Source organism: Emydura macquarii, unplaced genomic scaffold (genome assembly GCF_026122565.2).
Source record: "Emydura macquarii macquarii isolate MOO-44397 ecotype Brisbane River unplaced genomic scaffold, CSIRO-AGI_Emac_v2 contig_1477, whole genome shotgun sequence".
Taxonomy (NCBI): Eukaryota; Metazoa; Chordata; order Testudines; family Chelidae; genus Emydura; species Emydura macquarii.
In genome coordinates, this window is record NW_027131614.1 from 14003594 (window position 1) to 14017015 (window position 13422).

A 13422-nucleotide genomic window follows, 5' to 3' on the forward strand; every position below is an offset into this window, starting at 1 on the left:
ACATCTTGTGAGTTCCATTTGTCTGTATGCCCCTAAGAACAAATTCAGAGTCTTGCATTCTATATTGATTACAGTTTAATCAGAGATTCATTAATAATGGAGTGTTACTAATACAGCATTGTTTTTTAACAGGTATTGGTATAGGAAAATGAACTCCACTATGAGTGAGGAGCCTGATGCGCTAGCAGTAGTTAACCAGCTGCGAGACCTAGCAGCTGACCCCTTAAATAGACGAGCCATTGTTCAGGATCAGGGATGTCTGCCAGGCCTTATTTTGTTTTTGGATCACCCCAATCCTCCAGTTGTTCACTCAGCGTTATTAGTAAGTAATCTGTTTTTTTTAGATCACTGGGTTTTTTATTTTTTTTATGCTACTTGTACCGTATGTCAAATTATTGTCACTACTGCACTAAATTTTCTGCCACCACCCATTTCAACAATTAATGAGTAACGTGTATATTTTTAGAAGGTAACATCTAACTTAGGGTATGGAGGGGGAAAAACCATAATGTAGCTTGTCACACATAACTGTGTATGCATGCTCTTTTAAAACACTGCTTGTGGTACGTGATGAATATGGACAGCGTTACTTAAAATCTAAGTGCTACACTGACATAATGCCTTTTCTCTTGATTGGAAGAGAGTGGATAAAAATCAAGATACTTTTTAAAAATAATATTTTTTATTAAAATAGAGTGTTAAATATTAAGTCAGATTACATTATGTATATAGTGCTAGCTTTTACCAATCTTCCCATTTCATAGTTTTAAATTCCTAAAATGGACTTTTTATTTGTTTCTTTAGTTTCCTAATTATTTAGTAGAGTTATATTTTACATAGATCATTTTTCCTTTACTAAGAAGCTCATCTTTGCAGAAAAGGAAAAGTCCATGGCCTCATTAACATCCTTATTGTAAAAACAACACAAACTTAAACACAAAATTAATAAATATAGACACATTGCAAATATAGTACAAGCTATGTTTATCAACAAACTTCACCCTCAAATATAGTGAATTTCAACAAGTCAGGAAATCTAAAATGCTTCAACCCACTATACTTCTTTATCAAGGTTAGCAATGAAGATAGGTGACTTAGGACCACAAGTCCCATTAAGTACTTTTGAAAATCCCACCTGCACGTGCCTTAATATTGTCTTTGGAGACTAAGGTTAGGTTCCTGTTTCTTCAAATATTTGGCCTGCAAGTATTTTTAAAAAGTCACTCTAACTGTATGTATTGAAAGTCTAAAGAACTTTTCATTGTTAACACTGAAGCAATTTCTGATTGAAGTGACAGATTTTATGCCGCTAAGAGAAGTTTTTAATACAAATACAATCTTAGCACCTGATGTTGCAGACATTGCAAAAAGAGGATAATAGTTACTTCATCGGAATATTCTGCCTATTAACTTGTTAATATTTGTAAAGTGACTTAATATCCTCAGATGGAAGAAGCTGTATAAATGTGGATATTATTGAAATCCAGCAAGCCAAGAGTGAAGAGCTTAAAATGAGCAATATCTTGAATCCCTACTTGACTCTCTAAATCCAGTTGAATGGGTCAGATGGACAAGGAGAAACTTTCTTCTTCACACCTTTATTCCCATTCTTCTCTTCCTCCCTCATTCCAACCAAATCAAAAAGTGGCATATTTGCCTTTTCTTTTTGAAGCAGAAATCCACTTGGTACACTTGAAATTTTAAGCTGTTTTTTACATTAAAAAAATCCAAAGCTTTATGGTGAACTAAGTGAATGTAACCATTTTTTAAAAATTTGAAATAAGATTTTCAAAAATGAAATTTACATTTAGGTGACTAAAGTCCTAAATCAGGAAGGTTACTTAAACCTGTGCCTATCTTCATTGAGTCTAATGGTACACTTAAGGATGTGACTAACATTAAGAATCTTGCTGAATTAGAGCTGATCTGTGAAATTCGGCATGAGTCTTTCATCTGACTTCAGTGGGCTTTGGATCAGACCTTAAATGCACTAATTTTTAAAAGTGCTGACCGACTGTCCAAGAGCTTCCATTAGTATCAAATCATGTAGTATTTACAGAGGGTGACCTTTGATCTAAAAATCTTAGATTGATATAAAATAGTGAGCCAGTGGAGAGGTTAATATAAGCAAAACAACTGTTAATCTTTGCCAATAGATAGTTGTTTTTCTCAACATGGGAATACTGTGTTCAGATCTTTGATTCCAGTGACCATTTTGGCAGACTTCTAGAAGTGTTTGAATGGCAGTGCAGGGAAATTTGAAGATTATAAATGAAAATGATTAGTAGATTATGATAAAAGTATCTGAGTCACCACATTTTGGCAGGATGCCAAAGGTTGTAATTAAACTGTCATAAATGTAGAAACATGAGACTTTTAGATTTTAAAGTGCTCAGAAGGCAATAAAAAGGCCTTGCATTCTAACTATAAAGCATGCCAATAATAAAGCTCGGATTTAAGAATAAATGTTAGAAATACATCTTTGGAAAGAACGATATATAGCTACCATAAATAAAAAAGGGAAGAGAATAAGGCACACTGTAGTGAGAGTTCCATTTAAGAAACGAGTAAACTTTCACACTTTATCACAAAAGCAATTATGTAACACACTGAATACTAGTGCAAGGTTCTCAAATATCTGGGTGTATCTCAGATATCAATTAATCATGTGTGGTCCTGGAATACTGGTGGATAAGCAGTATTTAGAGGAAACCCTTGAAGCTCAAGAGTAAATTGACTTTGGGAGACCTCCCCACTCCAAAAAAAAAAAAAAAAAAAGTTAACACTGGAAATACAGCAATACATCTCATCAACTGAAGAATTTGATATTTTAACCAAGAAAGTGGTGCTCCAAACAGAGCAGTGCAAATATTCAATTGCTGGAAACTCCTAGTTAGCAGTATCAAATTTTGCAGAAAGGTTCATATGTAAAGACAAGAAAACAAAATCCTGGACAGCAAGTAAATCCATATCACAGGCTTGGGGAACAGGAATCTCGATGCTTTAACTGGGATAAAAAACAGATTCAAGCTATCAAATAATTAGCTGTAAGGTGCCCCTGCAGCTTTGCTGCAGTCACCTTCTTAAAAACCTTTTTCAGATTTTTCTTTTTTTCTTGTCATAGGAGAGTGATTAGCAGTCTGCCCTCTAGATAGTTTAAAAAAAAAAGAAATTGCTGTTAAAGTTATTGCATCATGAACAATGATTTCAAACACCTTTAAATGAACATTTCATATGATATCCAGGAATCCCATGAACAAGATATATCTTTTACTTTCTAGCTATTGACTGAAAAAAATGGAGAAACTATGGAGAACAAAAAGATTGAGACTTCCATCCCACTTCAGTAGTCAACAGTTTTTTGATAAAAGAACAATATCTATTCCGTACATCCGACACATCCTACTGTCTCTCTTCTTTTGATTTGTTTCTTCAGTTTGAGTCTGCAGTATCCACAGCATCCTCTTTGTGGCATGCACAAAATCTCTCTTTATTATAAGTGGAGCCTTAGCACAATAGCAATGATTAAGGCTACCCAAGGGCTTCCTTTATAAATCTGTGTTTGGCAGTGAGTCAGTCAGTCTGAAATGTTAGGGTTTGTTTTTTTTTTTTAAGTATGAATATAAACAGTAGAGCTGCTGTTGAGTATGCAAAGCATAGATAAATAAAATACTTTTTCTCATTATTTAAAGAAAAAATGTATATAGCTTTTTTATGGCTATAATGGTGAAGTGACTGGCAGAAGGTTCTTAGAGAAGAAGCCCCTTTGAGTGTTTTGCTGAAAATTGTTTTTGTGTTTATTGAGTTTTGAACCTTTAAAAATTGTACACTGCACTTTTGCAGTAGATTAACATGCTAGCAATATTTCTTACAGCAGTTCTCCAATGTGGAAGATAGGTTTCCTTGTGCCTATATTGTAGTTTATTTTGGTTGTGTAGTAATAAAAATTCAAATTTAGTTGAAACTTTCATGTTGAATGAAGCAGAGATCCTGTGGTGCCCTGGCTTGTTCACATTGTAGTGGTTTGCACTGCTGAAAACTGAGTGGTGCATACATTTTTCTATGACATTGAAAATTTTGCTTTTTACATAACATTTGCAATGGCACAAGATGGAGGCTCTGAAGAAGGATCCACAGGCACCCTTAACTTGCTGTTCAAGGAACCCATTAAAAAGGTGGGGCTCCCCCTTGCCAAACAATTCCAGATCATACTTTTTTTTTTTAATATAGAGAAAATACATCTAAGGAATGCCATAAAATACAATAGCATATTCTTAACAGTATTTTAATCAACATACGGTTCTGTGGGTCAGCTTGTGCAAGGAGGAAATGCCTGAGTTAAGGTGTTGCCCATGCAGTCTTACAACAAGCCGTATAGTGAAATACTTAAGCACTGTTATATCCATTTTGTAGATGACAAGGACAGACAAATGATGTGACTTCACCAATGTTTCTTCCATAGAGACTAGAATAGAACCTGGGAGCCATGACTCCTAGTCTCCTGCACCAACAGACATATTTCTCCCATAGTTATACTAGGGGGTCACATACTTCTTTAGTGGGGAGCTTGTGGCACACACCAGGGGCTCATTCCATTCCTCCATCCTCCCCATAAGTTTCTTGTGTGCCACCCTTCCATTCCCCTTTATTTCAGGGGTTCCCTGAAACTCCCCCCATCTCTCTCATGCTAGGGGTTCTGTGGTCCCCCATTCCTCTTTCCGTGTACCAAGGTCCCCCAATTTCCTGCCACCAGGAAATTTCACCACTCATTTCACCTCTCTCCCATTATTACAAGTATTTATTAAGGGTATTATCATAGCAGCTAGGAGTCCCAGTCATGGACTAGGATCCCATAGTACTAAGTGCTGTACAAATACAGAACAAAAAGACAGTCCCTGCCCCTAAGAGCTTGCAAACTTAGCATATAACAAGAGACAACATCTGGGTACAGCCAGACTGGGGAATACAACAAAGCAATGAGACAATAGTAGTCAGCAATATATGCAGTGATCTCAGCACACCAGCAGCCTAGCTGGTGATTAAGGTTTTTGTAGGCCTCTCAGCAAAGTGGAGTTTAAAGGAAGGTTTTGAAGGAGAATAATGAGTTAGTTTTGTAGATGTCTATGGGGTGCTTTTCTAAAGCATATGGGGCGAGCCTGGATCAAACTAAGGGGTTCCATGTGCATCCCTTCCACTGCTTCCTCTCTCTTTCCATATCAGGGTCCCCCATTCTCCCCCCATGACAGGGTTTCTGTGGCCCCCATTCCTACTTCTCCCTCCTTGGTAGGAACTCTGTGTGCCCCCCATTTCCCTCTTCACTAGGGGCTCTATGTGCCACTCTCCCCACATATCAGGGTCCCCTGATTGTCCCTCCCATTACCAAGGGTTCAGTGTGCCCCCATTTCTCCATTTGTCCCCTCTCCTGTGCTACAGTCTGTGCATGCAGTCCCATCCCCCTTTCTCTCCCCACCATTATTATTTGTCTGAAAAAAAATCATTCAGGGTGTCAACATGTTAAATTCTGTTGGGGGAATAGGCAGAAATGAGATGGGATATTGTTATGTGAAGGTGTACATGACTGCTGTCAACCAGTTGATAGATCTCTGGACAGTCACAGAAGTGCTTTAAAGCTGTGGCTGTGCTAAACAGATGATCATGTGTTCACCAGTTTTCTCATGTTTCCACTTTGAATTTTCTAGTCCTCCTCCTTCCCTCCCAAGGTACTGGACACTGAGCCTAGAACATTTTCTGAAATTTTGTAATTGATTGGATCCGCTATTCAAAAATTAGCACAATACATACGTACAAACAGAGAGATGCCATTGAGTTGTGTGTAAGCCTTTCATGAGTTTGGCCAGCTGATTCTGTATTCTATGAAAGAGGATACCCATGGGAATGATTAGTATATGAACTCTTAAATGCAAACTTAGTGTCTCAGAAAGATTTTCCTTTCTTGTGACTCCACCTCCAGAAAGGTTGTTGCAATTGTGAATTGTGGAATAGGTAAATATCAACTATTTCTTTGTATCCATTAACAATGTTCAGACTCTCCCTAATACTAAAGAGGGTGGTGGCAGTGGCACTCTTCTGTTCAAGGTACAGATTGAATATTCTAAACAGGCATCTTGTGCTTGTAATTTCCGCCTTCTTTTTTGCACCTGGCATGATGTGGCAAATGTATTTGAGGTGAAGCTGGAGCACTGAAATTGCATAGTCGAAGTATCCCACACCTTTTTCTTTTTTGGAATTTATGAATTGTCAAGTAGTTAATTATTTGAAATATCAGAAATAGAAAATAATCATGCAGTAACGGAAGCAGCTTCTAATGGCCATTGTCCCCCTTTTCTTTTAGGCTCTCCGGTATTTGGCAGAATGCCGTGCCAACAGAGAAAAGATGAAAAGTGAACTGGGTATGATGCTGAGCTTACAAACTGTAATACAAAAGTAAGTGTAGAGGCTGCTAGATCTGAAAACAGACAGGTCATCATACTCTTTTGTGTAATAATAAGTTAATATCAATTAAAACTCTATCTGAATTTGTGTAATGAATTTTATGATAGTATAGTATGCATTTGTTCCTCTTTGAATGTTATGGTTTAAAGTTATTAATTGTCAGAATTTTATTCAGTATAGCAGATCAGTTAAAAGTTATTACACTACAAATGTCCAGTTGAAAGGACCTTGCCTCTTGAGGGAAGTTCTAACTGACTAGAGGTTTGTTCTATACTGTATAGATTCTTATATCACCTTCATCACTGTAGTATCCATGTGCCTTCTAGTAATGTATTAAGTGACTTGACTAACATCTATCACTTGTGGTTCATTCTTTCTCTCATCATCTCCTCAGAGGGAGAATTGTGTGTGTGCAGTGCAGTGTAATATTTTGTTTGGGTGGTTTGTATGTGTGCCTGTTGGTATGTCTTAGAGAAAGCAAGGTTGAAATGCATTTTGCATTTGAAGCAAAAGACGGTGAGATTTGTGATAGTTCTTAATTTCTGTCGGAGTTTGTTACGTGGTCTCGGACCAACCTGTGGGAAGGCTCTGTGTCCTGCACAGACTAGCTTTATCCTTATGGTAGAAAGTTCCATTGTGCCTCAGAGCAGAGCTGTTGACTACAGTATTCATTCTGGACCTTTAGACCAGTGGTTCTCAACCTTTCCAGACTACTCCTTTCAGGAGTCTGATTTGTCTTGCATACCCCCAAGTTTCACCTCACTTAAAACTACTTGCTTATAAAATCAAACATAAAAATAAGTGTCATAGTGCACTATTACTGAAAAATTGCTTACTTTCTCATTTTTACTATATAATTACAAAATAAATAATTTGGAATATAAATATTGTACTTTTCAATATATTGTATATAGAACAGTATAAACAAGTCATTGTCTCTATGAAATTTTAATTTGTATTGACTTTGCTAGTGTTTTTTATTAGCCTGTTTTAAAACTAGGCAAATATCTAGATGAGTTGATGTACTCTCTGAAAGACCTTTGCGTACCCCTGGTTGAGAACTACTGCTTTAGACCATCTATTAGATATGCTGGAAAGTTAATTTGCGCTGGAAAATCTGAAGTCCTTTTTTGAAAAAAAGAAAAGAAATCAGAATAACCTTTATGTTGTACAGGTGTCATCTATTTTTTGCGGGGTGGATTATTTTATTCCTAGCAAGAATATTGCTATCTAGTTACTAAATCTCATTGTTGAGACATTTATTTGTTGTCATCCACCTATTTCAGGAATACATTTGTGATCAGTGTAGTAAACGAGTACTCCATCATATTCACATATACCATTGTTATTTGCCTGGGAAGATATAGTGCTGTCTTAGTTGTTAAGAACCACATAGTTGAGCAGGACACTTCAGTGTGATATTTTGTGTCATTTCAGAGCTGTAAATATTAATATAAATGTTCAACGGTGATAATTCAGAAAGAACTAGTAAAACATTTCCAGAAACTCTTGGAGAAGAATATTTGAGCCAACTAGTTGCATTTGTTTGAGGATATTCTAAATCTAAATTTCAGTAAAATGAGTGACTCACAAGGTTTGATAATGGTTGGCTGAGACCACACAGTTTCTTTCATATAAACTGTTAGATCATTAATACTCAACTGGTAAAATAGTCAAAGGAATTATTTAGGGTTTAAATCAGTCTTGAGCTGTTAGGGATTAGGAAGAGAGAGACCTTTATGCTGAGCAGTTTATATCATATTTGCCTACTGTGGCTTTCTTGCACTGTCCTCTGAAGCATCTGGTGCTGGCCGCCATTGGACACAGGATCCTGGACTAGATGAACCACAGATCTGATCCATTATGACAGTTCCTATGTTGCTGTGTTGTTCTTATTGATTTTGGTAGCATCACAGCATGTTAGATGCTGTACAGAGCTCGTACCGTTTCCAAAATGGGATGATCTTCAACTATAGAATTATATGAAATAACTTTGTGAAGCTCACGGAGAAGGACTTTTCTGTTAAGGATGGAAAAATTGTCTAATTAGTTAAGCTTTCGAACTCCTGTCCTCATGAAGATCAGATTATTCCAGTTACGGTGAGCTATGTTATTATAAGAGAAGAAATGGGTATATAATTTTTTATGAATTGGACTTTGTGCTACCAGATTAGAGCAAATTAATTTTAATCAAAATGTAGAACAAACTATAAAAAGAGATTTGCAACATGTCTTCCTGGGTCTGTGCATTACATAGTACACCAAAATTGCTGACATTTATTTATAAGGTTTAGGAATTTTGTCTAACGTGACCTCTTGTATTAGTGAAATTACTAAGATTTAATTCTTTGTTGCTATTTAATAATTAATTAAAAGAATTCACCACAAAGGAGTAATTGCGGTTCATATCTATAAGGATGAGAGTGAGAGGTGGTGAAGAACTGTTTTGGTGTGGCAATATTGCCTTTCTTTTCTTTGCTGTGTGACAACTGCCTCACAACTAAAAACCCTATTTTCCTTTACATACAATTTATGACACTATTATTGTTTTTCCTCCTTTCCCACAACTCAGCTGTCAGTCAGTTTCTACTATTCATCAGTGATTGGCTCTCAATGTAGATTTTTCCCCTCACTTTAATTGTTTTAGTCATGACCCTTTTTATTCTGTTTGCATTTCTCAATGGGTACATTCACACAGACAATGTACTCTATACATCCATATACTTTCCACTTAGAAAAATAATCTAATCTTTCTTGCAAGAGACTTAATTTAATTTTTAACATTACGAAAAGATTATGAATACATTGTATGGTTCAACCATAGTAGGCATTCTCTTACTTTTTATTGTCTTAGCGTCCAGCATACGTTTTTCCAGACACACTGAAAATTCTCTTTCCCTGCTTCGTTCCTTTTTGTATCCTTCCCCTCACACTTCCTCCATCAAAGCTTTTTTAAAACCGAAATAGTGCTAATGAAAGGTGCTAATCTCACAACTGTCGTCATCTGTAGTTCTGTTCTACGAAAGAGTATTTGCAGTGCACATGTTTAAGTATCTTTCTGAATTGGGGCCTGAGTCTGCCAAAACTCAAGCATTTTGGAAAAGTATGTCAGTTTGAGAGGTATCAAGATGAGAACTAATTTTATAGAATTCAAAATATAAGGGTAGTGAGAGGGCTTTTTAAAAATAATCAATTCCCCTACACAGTTTTATTGGAGATGGTGTAAAGGTGTAGAGTATTTAACACACATTAAATGAGATTTTTTTAAAGGAATGATAGTTCCCTTAATTTCTGAGAAGGCCTGTAAAATTGGATCCCATGAAGCTTGCATGAAACTACAGTTTCCAAAACAAAGGATTAAATGTATGTGGATAGTCTTTTGTACTTGGGTTAGGATATCAAATACCTCTTGTTTAACCTAAATGTAAATAGTTCGTAACAAACAATAGCTTCAAGCATGTAAGAAGCATGTGACTCAGACACATGCAGGTATTGAGAGGAGTGTTATTTAAAAGCCGCTCGGAAATAAAAGATGTAAGGCTTCAGCCGCTTAAAGCAAAATACAAAATTAATAAATTTGCAGGTATAATAATTTGGGAGAGAAGATCAGATGATGACAGTGACTTACATCTGATTATTTAAAAAAATAAGAAATGGATAATACCACTGAGAAATAGATATATGGAAATAACTATAGAACAGAAAGAAATTGTGCAAAGTGCTTGTGGTTGTTTCCAAAATGGTAGAATTTCCTAACTTCAGTATTCAGTATTTGTATTCAGTGAAGTGAAATAGTCTTAAATATGTTTGTACGGTACCCAGTTTAAAATTTAGTTAGGGCCTTGATTGCTACTGTAATGCAAATAAAATAAAAGATATATCTGTCCATTAGCTAATGTCAGAAAATTTTCTTTCAAAAAAGGAATTAGCTGCTAGTATTTGGCACATCTAGCCAAGCAGGTGACGGTCATCCATAAAACTCCACTGAGTGGGAGGGGAATGTTGTTCACAGGATCTTAGTGCAAGGAGAGGAATAATCAATGTTTTTCTAAATTTACAGTTTAAAATATAACTAAGGATAAAAACAAAACTCACATGAAGTTATTGTGAAATGTGATTATATAATCAAAATCGTATATAAAAATAGTCTAAAGAAATGAAATCTTGAAGCCAGGAAAAATTATCCACTTTTAAATTCAAAGACAGAAAGGGTCATGTTCAAGATCTTGCAGACAGTTGTAGAAAAGGGGAAATGAGTCACTAAAAACTCTGGAAAACTTGCAGATGTTTTTTTTTGAGTAGCCCTGTGGCAAGGGTAGGAAAATATATCTGATTTGGATGCTTAGCATTTGAAAAGTGTATTATAATGAAAAGTAAAATACAGAACATCTACAGACAAGGTTGTCTGTCTTGTCTCTTTTGTCAGGAATTGAGACTAGAAAGTTGATTAGAAATGCTGAAACCAAAGTTTCTTCTGTTGCCAGGAGAAATGTGGAGAAAGATGGTAGATGAAAAATTATTTTTTCACAGAACAATAGTAGGTTTAGACATCGGAGTAAAGGCCTAAAGAGGAAATAGCCGGGCTGTAGCTTCTGCAGCTTTTTCTTGGTGATATTGAGGCTGTATCTCTGGATATGTTTTCAGTTTCCTGGAAGTTCTTTCTAATTTAAGGAAGTCTTCCCATCCTGCTATCAGCTGAAAATTCTAAAAAAGTAAAAGAGACTACCTTGACCTCAGTGGCACAGGGGTTCCTTTGTGTATTGGGTCAGAAAGGTGCTAGAACTACATATTCCTTCCTCTAATCTCAGACCACTTGTTTCAGTGCACTTTCCTGCATCCAAATCTGCCTCTTCTTTCCTATCCCCTAGCTAAAGCTGTTAGATTGACTTGTGAATAGGGATGTGCTAAAGCAGAATTGAGGACCCCAGAAAAGGGTCTTTCCATACTCCTTTTAAAAAATAAGACTTTCATGGCACACTATATAGAATCTTGACAGAATTCATGTCAAGTTACTGCAAATGAGAATAAAAAGGGTGCTATCACAACTATTCTGGAATTCCTGGAGGTGGGACAGAAGGAAAGGTTTGATACCCGCATCCTCCAGCTTCAGGCATTTATAGGCAATGCCCCTCTGGCTTCTGACCACTGACATGAGATTAGGCCCTCAGTCTTGGAAGCCTGAACCTCATTCTTTTTCTAAGGCTTTGTAATTTCTCACCCAGTATATTTTTACCTTTCCCCTAAATAAGTGCCAAACTTCCCCTTTCAGTTTCCCGTTCCACCAGATTGCATTCTGCATCATTGGCAGAGCCAGGGAGACAGGTTTATGTTTTGTTTTGTTTTGTTTTTTGTTTAAAAGCAGCCGCAAGGCACTTCCTGCAGTTAAAAACTATTCAGGTCTTGTCGGATGAGACAAGACAGTTGGTTCTGCAACCTGTGGCCAGTCTGTTACCCTGACCAATACAAAGATGTAGTCAGACTTCCAGCTCTCTTCTTTCAGATTAATACATTGTCTTTTTGGTTGTCTGAGTGACTGCTACTCTGAAATTTTGCATCAGAGGCATCCAGACCACAGAAACACAATTCCTCACTACCTTCTGTTCTGTGATCCCTCCACAACTCAGAAAATTAGTGGGTTCTGCAAACTTCTAATTCATTAATTTCAATGGTTAGACATTTCTGAGTTGGTGGTTGGTTATTTATTTGTATTGTGGTAGTGTCTAGAAACCCCCTTGTGCTAAGTACAAACATAGAACAAAAAAGATTGTCAATTTTTTGGGACAGAGACCATCTAAATAATTTGTTCATTTCGTGCTAGGGAAGTTCTCATGTGAAGAGAAATAAGAAAACTAACTCCCAGTAGCATTCAGACAGCAAAAGAAATATAAATTAAGATTGACTGCCCCCTGTCTGTCAGAGAGGAGAGACTATACAGTCTACATTAATATGAGTGGATCACAGAAAATGGGTAGAAAATTGTGTGTGCACGCCCATGTATGCTTGTGAGGCATCCAGATTTCCTTACTATCATTCTCTGCTTATAGGTCTGTTTTATGCTTCACTTCACAAATTATGGGACCTGTAGAATTCTCTGCTCAGATTTTTAAAGTTTTTTATTTTTTTTTTAAATATATCTCATTATATCTCAATTGTTAATTGTTCTTCCACTGCTTAAACTGGCTAGTGGACTGATTCACCATTAACATTACATCACAATTAAGAAACCGAAAAGGAGTTCTAGGTTCACTATTATTTTGTTTTGCACTATACACAATTGTTAGTTTCTTGTTAGCATAGAAATAATACTAAATGTTGGGGGCCAGAGTCATTCAGTTCTAAAGTCCTGTGTCAGCAGAAACACGAAATGCCAAGTCAGTGGAATAGTAAAGTTGAGTTTAAAGATATGTTTGGGGGTTTTAGGTTCTTTCAGACTTTAATTTGGAATATATTTTATAAAGCTTTCTGGAATATTTCATAAGAAGGTTGTTATAAAATACTGCTTGTTACAATAGCATATGGAAAATCCAGGTTTAAAGCGGCATGTTTTCATAGAAAACTTTGAAAAACCATTTTATTTAGAAACATTTATGTCTACATGTCCCATATTTTCTACATTCTGTAGTAGGAAGATTTATACGAAAACTGTATCTTAGCTTCTCAGTAGTTCTTCTATTCCTTTTGTTCCTGTAGACTGTTCTTCACTATGGCTTGATTCTCCTCGACCTTATGTTTGTATAAATCAAGAGTAACTTACTTGATTTAATGGGCTTAAATTAGCATAGTGAGATGAGTCCAACCCTTATAGCCCTAATTCTTTCTCATGTTGTCCTTTCCTCAGCAACCAGTTGTGTTATAATTGGGAATATAAGTCTTTTCAAGTGAGGAATGAGCAGCTGGAGCAAACGCTTTTAAATTAAAATCTTGTTTCCATTCAGTTTGTTTATTCTTTGTTTTGGTAATGTCCTCATC

General features: G+C 36.2%; 1 protein-coding gene across 4 annotated transcripts in view; it reads left to right on the plus strand.

The window, feature by feature from the left end:
- Positions 1–13422, plus strand: part of ARMC1 (armadillo repeat containing 1) — a 46359-nt gene that overhangs the window by 3193 nt on the left and 29744 nt on the right. For all 4 annotated transcript variants that reach the window (XM_067553689.1, XM_067553687.1, XM_067553688.1 and 1 more), the window contains exons 2-3: positions 133–322; positions 6353–6444. In XM_067553689.1, coding sequence (XP_067409790.1) covers positions 149–322; positions 6353–6444 — 266 coding nt within the window. In that variant the 5' untranslated portion in view covers positions 133–148. The remainder of the gene's footprint in view (positions 1–132; positions 323–6352; positions 6445–13422) is intronic.